Genomic DNA, 10,204 nt, shown 5'->3' on the forward strand with positions numbered 1-10,204 from the left:
TAATTGGTTTTTAATGTTTGTTGCCAGCCCTATACTATAGTAAATTGCTTATATTTTATTTACATGATTAAGCTTTTCAAAATATTATGAAATAATACTTCTTTTAATGGTTATTTTATGATACTATTGATTTAATATTCTATTATTAAAGTAATGTTTAAGATAATATTATATTACTTCATCTTATTACCTTCATATTCTTTTTAAGTTTGAAGTGCTGGACATTGAGGTAAAAATTTGCGTTGATACATATTTTACATTTACAAAGTGTAGACTTTGTACCCTTAATTTTCTTAAGGTATGTAAAATATATTTCAAATTGGGGCCAGGGAAGGGTTAAATCATCTCTATCTGATATTTTAGGACTAATGCATTAATATTGCTTTCTTAGTAAATGAACAGTTTTCGCCTTAACACAGTTTAAATACGCGAAAGACATAAATGAAAGATTCGATAACATTTTATTTTTTTTTGAAAATAACGAATTTAATAAGATAAATAAGGAATTTGTTTTTATAATAACAATATTTATAAAATCGAAATATTCATGCATGAACAGGTGTACACTTTTAAATTTCAAAACTTGGTAAATACAGCCTAACAATTTTTACAAATTAAAATTTTGCAATAATTTGTCTAATATATATCAAAAAATGAAAAATTTTACAACTACCTTTTAAAATCATCTGGGGACCAAAAAAAAGTGCATATGGTTTGACCCGACCTTAATAAATAATTTTTTAAGAAAAATTAAAATCAACAAAATATTATATAGTATATAAAAAGAAATAACAATGTTGGCTTTTTTGATTACCATAAATTTAATTTTACACATGGAAAAATATAAATAACATTTAAAAAAGGAAGGAAGGAATAATCACACTTCAATCAGCCATGCTATACAATCGTGCAAAATAAGTTTTGATAGTATTTAAAATATTAAGGAGATCACGAGTAGTCAGAAAAACTTCCCTGATTGCAGATGTTGACGATTTAAGATAATGATCAAAGTTATTAATATATATTGACTTTATGGGTGGGAAACAGGTTTATAAAATACCACTGAATGATTGTTTATTCTTCTCACAAACCATAATACAGATATTAAAAATAAATATAATTTATAAAATTACTAATGTTTCCAATTAGACGCAATTGATAAAATATAAATATTTTATAAAGTTATTTTAAAAAAAATGATTTATATATTACTTTATGTAAAAAAATTTAAAATATAATAAGATATTATATGGTATTCTGACATCAAAAAAAATATACCATAAAATGAAATTCAAAAAAATATATAATTTAATTGAGAAAGTTGACAAAAATAACAAATTGTGCTCAATCGTCTTCCCATTTGCCCAAAATGACAGTTTTGACTATAGCTTCGGTTACCAGGTAGGGGTCGCAGTTCGAGGCAGGTCGGCGGTCCTCCAAGTATCCACATCGATCTTCGCCAACTTGACGTGGGATCCTTATACTACATCCGCGGTTAGCAATTCCCGCTGAAAAATCGGTAATGGGACTTGTCTCATGGGCGCCTGTCAATCGACGGGCATTGTCTGCCCCCTTATTAGGATCGTAACACCTGATATGACGATCGTGTTGGGTTGAAAGTTTATCGACGGCAGCTTCGATTTCGCTGTAACATTATATAGCAAGGAAAAAATAAATATTTGTATGATTTCGTCTATGACATGGAAGGATTCAAATTCTGAGAAAAAATTTTGTTAACAATTCCTCCTTATCAGAAGTTTCAATTTTGATTGAAGTATATGTTAGCGATAAAGTTTGACCGGAACCAAATATTGATAATATAATTACAAATTTATGTTAAAAAAACATGGTGTAGAGTGATTAAAATAAGATGGCAGACTTTTATTCCCCAGACCTGAGTTCTATTTCCTCTAGGTTATTTTTGGCTGAAAGGAATGATATTAGATGCCGATAGAAATCAAAATGATAACTTAGAATTGCAAGACAAGTATCCATGGACTAGAGATGTTTTACCAGTCAATTAAGCATTAACTAACCTTGACCTTATGCCTTTTGATTTATTCCTCTTCATAAAAAAAATTCTGCTTAAAATTGGTAATATTCCGGATTAATGATGATATTTAAAAATAATTATACATCTTAAGGCCTATTGAAAATTATTATATTTAAAAAAATATATTATATATTTTAGAAATCTAAGTGTGATGATGAAATAAATAATTTATATCGCATTATAAGATAAGAAGAAAAATGGCATATTACCAAAGCTATAAAAGATATAATCTTAACGATGCCATTTAAGATGATAATAATTTATAAGATAAAATCCTAACGATGACATGACTTGAGGATATAATTAGCATATATAATTAACAAGGTTATGACGCATAAGTTTAAATTAAATAACCCTTCCTTCCCCCTCCCTCCTTATTAAAATTCATCAACAATGTATAATTTATCCTATTTTCAATGAGCCAATAGCAATTTTAGATATAATTAAGGTTTTTAATATTTAAAATCGAGTTAACTTTTCTAAGAAATGCACTATAATTTTTGATCTTATTTATTGGGATATATTATATAAAATTTTGATGAAACTGAGAGAAAATTAAGTCTAACTAAATTTGGCACTCCGCTTACGCAATAGGCAGTTACAAAATAAATGCGACGCTTCTTAGCGTTCAAAAAAAAATAACTGTTCAATATCAAACCATTACATCAGATAAATCAAATACAAATAAGGATGGAAAAGTAGAAAACTAACAAAAATATTAACGAAATGATTTATCTTGTTTAAATCTTTGATTTTTTTACTTATTTAAATCATTTTTAAAAAAGATTGAATTTTATAAGACAAAAGTTCTAAACTTAAGGATTTATATATAAAAATTTTACATAATCCTATTTTGTGATAACTTTATTCATACTAAAGAGGAATACCTAAATTTTAATTTAAAATGTATTAAAAAGTATTTTAAACATTTTACAAATAAAAGAAAATCAAATTAAAAATGATCGGTTTTGAGATAAAATTAAGAATTTTCAGCGTTATAAGCGTAGTTACGGATACTGCATAAAACATATTAAAGATGGGGGATATTATTCATATAAATTCTAATTGATCCTCATATATATTTAATCTACTTAAAGGACTTTTTTAGAGGTAAAAAGTGTAAGGGAACAAATGTTAAAATTTTACTGCTCTATTAAAGAATCCTAGGTTAAACAGATATACGCATTTTTGTGGAGAAACCCGATAATATATTGATAAAATTTTATCAAATATTTATAAACGGACCTCAAAAGATTTTTTAGATGCTAAACAAATCCTCGCAAAAAATATATCGAACATATCAAATTGTGTTAAACAATGACTGGCACATCTGGAATTAATAATTTAACACAAAACTAAGTCAGAAACATCAAAATGGAGATTCTAAAATAAAATTTTTATTGGTGATAATACCTAAATAATCCCAAAATTTAATCAACTCAATGTAACAGCTTCTGTAGAAGAATGCTATTGACCTAAGTTAATATAAATTTAAAAATATGCTTGGGCTGTATGTTGAAAGTTTTTCTTTTTAAATATTTAAACTTATATATTTAATTTATTATTGTTGAAATTTACATTAAAAAAGATATATACTAGTTTATGTATTTGAGTATTGTTTAATATTTAAACTTCGGAAAGGCCACTATAATTTCTACTTATTAAACTGCGAGAATAAGTTTAAACGATATACAAAAGGTTTTGTAGTAAAATGTCTGATTTGTAAGTGAAGCATTATGTCATTAAGTTTAGTTAAAATGAAAAAAATATTTAAATCAAATTAATTTTTATTTTCACAACATGTGGCCTATATTAATAAATAATTAAAATAGGCAATCATAAAGTGTAATTCAAATTCGTTATGTTTAGTTCTCGAAAAAATATTTATCACGTTGGCTGCATTTTTTTTAAATAAACATTTATTATTAATATTTACATTAATCCTTCCGGGGCCCGCATACCAATGGTAGAAAAATTGGTGTGGCATCCTGCTCCGTTCCAGTCTCCTTTTACGGGTTTTGGGTCGAGTGAGGCTACAATGTTAAAATCTTCGCATACGCGATGAAGCATGAAGCGGGAGATCCAAAGATGGTCGCCCATCTCGATACCCTCGCAAGGACCGATCTGGTATTCCCACTGTACTCGTTTGAAATGGTAAATAAATTAAAATTTAAGAATGAAATATAGGTAAAAATTTAAGATGCGATTTGAACTAATAAATTTAAAAATTAAGCCTTTCATAATTATCTTAATTATTATTTGTTTTGGTGTACTAGTAAGTATTTAATCATACATCACTAACTTAAATCCAAAAATAAGTATTTGCAAACGATAAAAATGTCTATACCTGGGATGGCATGACTTCAGCATTTTCGCCGCCAATCTTGATTCCGGCGTAAATGCAAGCCCGGTAATGGGATTCGACTACGTCTCGCCCAAAAACTTTGTTAGCGCCTACTCCGCAATAATAGGGGCCTTAATGTTTTTTATTTGTTACAATTACTTCTTTTGCTTACAAATATCTTTATCAGGGTTGGCATGTCGGTCAATTGACCGCTCAAATTCAGTCAATTGACCGCAGGAGTATTTGCCGGTCAAATACTCTAAAATATTATTCTTCGCTAGAGCTTACATTTATGTGATTTTTTGTGGAGGTTGATATTTTGGAATTTATCGACCAATTATATCAATAATTTGATTTAATATTCTATAAAATATAATATAACTTTTTACCAGAATTAAATAAATTATTTTGTAAATCTGACCAGAACAATTAAAAAGAAAATTAATTTATAAATTTAAATGTAGAAAGTGGAAGTAAAATTAATAAGAATTAATATAATTTGTACACGGCTAAATATTAAATAAAATTTAAATTTATTAAAAAATAAACCATGAGAGCTAAATTTATTTTAGTAATAAAAAATATTCTTTTGTTTTCGATTCCTTCATGATACAAATATATTTTTAAATAAATTGTAACCTAATAAGATTGATAAACATGCTTTTAATCCAGACTAGTTTATTATATCAAAATATTTATTGCCATATGGCGATTTTCCTCATATTTAAAAATTTGTAGAATACTGGAATAGGCGTCATCACCATAAAATTAATATTATTCTCGTTAATGATGTTGCTTAAGCCATATGATACAAATGATAAGTGAGGGCTTTTCTATTATATCTGCAACTCTCGCCTCCATATATCCTGACGCTTTGTCTAGAAGATATCCAGCCAGCTGCCTTCGCCTGGGTAAAGTGTAAAAAGAACGTATTTTTTTAAAGAATTCTTGGATGTAGGGATTTTCAGTGACCTGGAAAGGTAATTACTCGCATATACAGCCTTTGCAAACAATTGATTAATTTCATTTTTTTTCTTTGGGATTCATTCCATCTATGAAACAGGTTATACAAGATTGAGATTTATTTAATCGCCTTGCTTTTAGATTGATCAGAGATAATGGAATCAAATTTTCTTGAGTCACAAGACAAATAATTGTCAATTTGATAATCATTCTCACTAAATTTAAAAATGTAATTCATGAATTGAATCCGGTAAGAGTATATTCTTTAGTTACTGATAATGCCACTAATATGAAAGCAGCCTGGAGAATTCTGAAATCGGAATCTATTTATAATCATATACAAGATTATGGTTGTGCAACGCATACATTGCAGTTATTCTTTCACTTTTGAACGACTTCAGTTATCATATTTCAATAATTAAAAAAATTGTTAAATTTTTCAAGAATAAACACATACCAGCAGCTACAGTATTTCTCGTAATAGGAATCAACATGGTATACCATCTACATTAAGTACAAATAGCCAAACAAAATGGGCATCGTCAATAAAATGTATGGAGCATATACAAATATGTAAGAAAGCTCTGAAATCATCAGTTGTTGAATAAGCTGTATGTGATATTTATCCCATACCAATATATTCAATGAAGAAATTTTGAACGAAAAATTAAATTTTTTTAGCTATACTCCAATCTTTAGCCACTTCATTGTTGAAAGTGTAAGAGGATAAATGTACTTTGGCGAACGTAAAAAATGGTATGCTTAATTTGGAAAACACATAATACAATCATGCCATGATTCTATATTTTTTCCATCTGAAGAAAAAAAATTAAAGATATGTTTGAAATGAGAAAAAATGATCTAAATGCATGTGCTAGCTAACAATGCTGCTTATTTATTGGACCCCCCAATATCAAAGGGAGTATCTTGCTAGTACTGAATTTGATGAAGCATGTAATATAATACAAGAATTAGGTATTTTACAAGGTAGCGGATAATCAAAATATTTTAAGTGATATTATATATTTCAAACGTAAAAGCGGCATATTTAATAGGCAAAATATGTAGAAAGTGGTAGCTTCCATAAGAAACAATCAGATTTCGGCTTCAAGTTGGTGGAATGTACTTTGCCCATTAAGAGAAGTAGCTAATATTTTACTAACATTTCCTAGTCCGACTTCTTCAGAAGAAAGAGGTAGGTTTGGGGCAATATTCATAAGAAAAACAGAAATCGATTGAAAACTTCTATAACAGGAAAATTTGTAAGAGTAATAACTTAAGATTGATTAAAAATATTAAAGAAAATAATGATATTGAATATGAATAGGAACAAGACTCTGCCACGGAGGGTGAAACATTAACTATGGAATGAATTTAAAAAATATAATGAAATTTAATATTAAAGATTCATTATAATATTATATATATACAAAATAAAGTTAATGTTGGGGTAAAAAACATTTGAATTTGACCATATTTGACCGGTCAAATGCACCAATATAATTATAAAATAAAATTATTATTTGAGAAATCGATATTAATCCAATATATTGTCATAGATAATTTCATTATTTGTCTGTTAAGAATTATGAAAAGTTGATTATATGTTAAGAGATTAAAATTTAAAATGGTCGAGATCAGAGATTAACATTTTTAATAAGGATAAGTCCAATTAGTCATTTTTTTAAAAAAAATTTGAGGGATGGGAACAGAATGATCGATATTATTCATCATACAACTCATATAATTTTGAATGATTGAAAATTTAAAGGTGTCGTTTTTTAAAAAAAATAAACCCACTTAGTTCGAATACTTTATTTTATTCAATTATAATTATTTCTGATTTATTCCATTCTCTAGATGCATCTGTGATATTATTAAAAATCAAGGCTATAATCGGTAAGCTGTACTTTGTGCAATAATTGCTCGATTTCTTGATCATATTTATATTTATCATACAAGTTTATATATATTTCATTTTATAAGGGGTAACTTTTTTAAAAAAAATAAATTTATGTTTTGACTAATCTTAAAACGTATTTAATTTAAATAAATGGCTTTACCCTGTGGAGCGGGGAAACCATTTTTAGGCCAGCCTAAAGGATGTCCATCAACGTCCATGAGAGTGTATTCTTGTTCGATCCCGAACCAAGGAACGGCTTCTTTTACCAAATCCATGGTCTTTTTGCATTGTAATCTATTGTTCGTTTCTTAAAGTAAAAAATATGTTATATTTAAATTTAAATGAAATCTTGTTCGATTCACTTAAACGGGGAAAGTTCATTCTGGTTCAATCTTTGATATAAATAATCCTCAATTCTTGATCGGTTTAGGATATATTGAATATTAAATTATCAAGAATAATTGATAGTATATAGTCCACAACTCAACGGCCCTGTAAACATCTATCAAATAGTTGGATTATAATATTGAGTAAAAAATAATACACAATCATAGCATATAACTGGTGGCGTTTAAATAATAAGATTGCATTGCATTATTTTTTTTAAACATATTCAATTCGAGTAGGGATGGACAAATTAGTTTAAAAAAATTTGAAAGGCTTGAAAAATAAACCCTATTTAGATTTCTAGTATTTGGCATATATTTTTTTTACTAAAAATAGTAAGTGACAAATTTAATATTTTAACTTCATTCCCCCTACATTATTTTGTATGAAAAATAGGATCCTCTATCCATTTCTGTAAGGGATGCATTCTAAAAAAAATTCGTATTTTATTTATTTATATATATTTGTTTTGGCATTTTAAAAAGCAGTCAAATTTAGGTGAGTAGGGGGGGGGGAGGCGGGCTATAGAATGTTTGATAAAATATGGAGTCGATACCATTCATCCCATCTATCTTATACTTTTTTAAAATTATGATCAACAAAATAACGTCAAGCATAAGATCCGATTCAAAATTCTAGGAATAATTTTTGAAATGCAGTCTATATATAAATTTTAAAAAATAAATTAATATTGCTATGTAAATAAGGTCCAGATTTGGTGTCCTTGGGGGAGCTACCTTAATTATTAACAAGGTTAGGCTCACTAAAAAAGTGACTATAGTGAATGAAAAGAATATTGATTATCCCAATTTATATAATATAATAATGGAAATGTAGATTAAAATTTCCGTAAGGATTGTAATAGTGATGAAAATATTAAAATAAGTGTTCTGCTTCTAAGATACCAAACTTTAAACAGTTATTTTGTTCGTTGGCATTTAACATTATAATACTATTTAGAAAAAAAGCAAATGTTCATCTAATTCTAACCTGTGAACAAAATTTAAAGTTTAATTCAAATAATGGTTGAGACCTGAATATTAATCGAAGCATCAAACCCACAAATATAAAAATTTGATCATTTTCCCAGAATTAACTACAAAATTCATCAGGTGATTTTTAAATAATCTGTTGATTATCCAATTTAAATATTTTTTTAAGATAGCAAATAATAAATACAATAATCAGACTACATATTAATCGATTATTATACCTGTTGGTTTCCAATTGTATTTAAAAGTTTCACAGAGGACCAGTTTATTTTTGCCACCTCTGAAAGGATCACTGACCATGCAAACTGGTTTTAAGTAAACGTCAGAATTGGAGCCTTCGGCCTGATAAGTACTAGAGCCATCGTAATTCCATATAGGGAGTTCTGTAGGAGTATGAAAATTTTGGCAGGATTTAATTCGTCATTTTATAAATCTACTAATTACAAAAATAAATATTTTGAAAAAGTAATTGTTATTTCAAATGTTTAAGAAAATAATTTATAAAGCAAATTCTACATTTGACCTTACCTTCAATACTGTGTGGTTCTGCGTTGAGAGTTTTAGTTTTGGCTCTGACGTTCTCACCTGTTCCATCTATCCATACGTACATAACCTGAACCTGCTCACCCTGAGCCAAATTCAGGTATTTTAATAAAGTTTCTGTTTTAGAGCCCTGAGAAGACGTTATTGGGAATGCCATGTTTGGTTTTTTTTGCTTATCTAAATAAAAAAGATATTTAAACAAAAAGAAAAAAATATATTTTACAACAAAAAAAACGCTTACTTATCAAAAACCTGTGTTTAAGAATTTTATATTTTAAAAAATTATCTTTTTGTTTTGCCAATAATTTCTTATGCGGGAAAGTCTTTAATAAAAAAAATTATTATAAAAATTGCCTTGTTAAAAAATAAATTCAAAACATATGATCAAAATAATTTGATTCGTTAATTTAATAAATGGAAAGTAATACTATTGGTTAAGGCACGTGGGACTTTGTAGTTTTTTAAATATTTACTTATTTGTCATTATAAGTAAACATTTTTATGATTAATTGTATAAATCCCTCGCTTTTTAATATTTGCTTTTTTTTATGAAATCGAGTTAATTGACTGAATCTTTTATTGTTCTTCGACTTCCAGTATTGTAGTGTAGTGTTGTTAAAAAGCTCGATTTGGGGTGGATCGATTTTTAAAAACGGCTCGATTAAAATTTAACCAAAATATGTGAAACTGGAGATTTTGTTCACAGATGGCCAAAAATTTTGGACCTGTATTTGCCAAATCTCGATGCTTGCATCATATTAATTTGGCTAAATCCGGATCGTTTTTAAAAATGAGATTTTCTCAAAACTATTGTATCGCCCGCAAATCTGACTGAGGCCTAAAAAATATTTAAATATTTCCAGCTGGGGAGGGACCAACAAAAAAATAATTAAGATAATTGGGCCTGTCATTAATTACTATAAAAAATAGACATCTGTTAATTAGCTTTTCCTTTCAGGTGCGAAAAAAACTGCTGATAATTTTTTATTTTTGTTATAGCGAAAAGGTTAATTTTTATC

General features: G+C 27.5%; 1 protein-coding gene across 2 annotated transcripts; it reads right to left on the minus strand.

Moving 5' to 3' along the window:
- Positions 1–442: 442 nt before the first annotated feature.
- On the minus strand, positions 443–9,561 carry LOC135922432 (glutamine synthetase-like). 2 transcript variants are annotated; one of them, XM_065456805.1, is made up of 7 exons: positions 9,427–9,561; positions 9,171–9,362; positions 8,864–9,025; positions 7,424–7,570; positions 4,401–4,528; positions 3,990–4,189; positions 443–1,645 (listed from the first exon to the last, which is right to left on the minus strand). In XM_065456805.1, exons 2-7 carry the CDS (start codon positions 9,340–9,342, stop codon positions 1,345–1,347), a joined length of 1,110 nt encoding a protein of 369 aa, XP_065312877.1. In that variant the 5' UTR covers positions 9,343–9,362; positions 9,427–9,561; the 3' UTR covers positions 443–1,344. The 2 variants fall into 2 exon arrangements, with proteins under 2 accessions (XP_065312877.1, XP_065312878.1); XM_065456806.1 differs by having other exon boundaries at positions 9,171–9,357; positions 9,421–9,440.
- Between the last annotated feature and the right edge of the window lie 643 nt (positions 9,562–10,204).

Source organism: Gordionus sp. m RMFG-2023, chromosome 1 (genome assembly GCF_954871325.1).
Source record: "Gordionus sp. m RMFG-2023 chromosome 1, tfGorSpeb1-WG-v2, whole genome shotgun sequence".
Classification (NCBI taxonomy): Eukaryota; Metazoa; Nematomorpha; class Gordioida; order Chordodea; family Parachordodidae; genus Gordionus; species Gordionus sp. m RMFG-2023.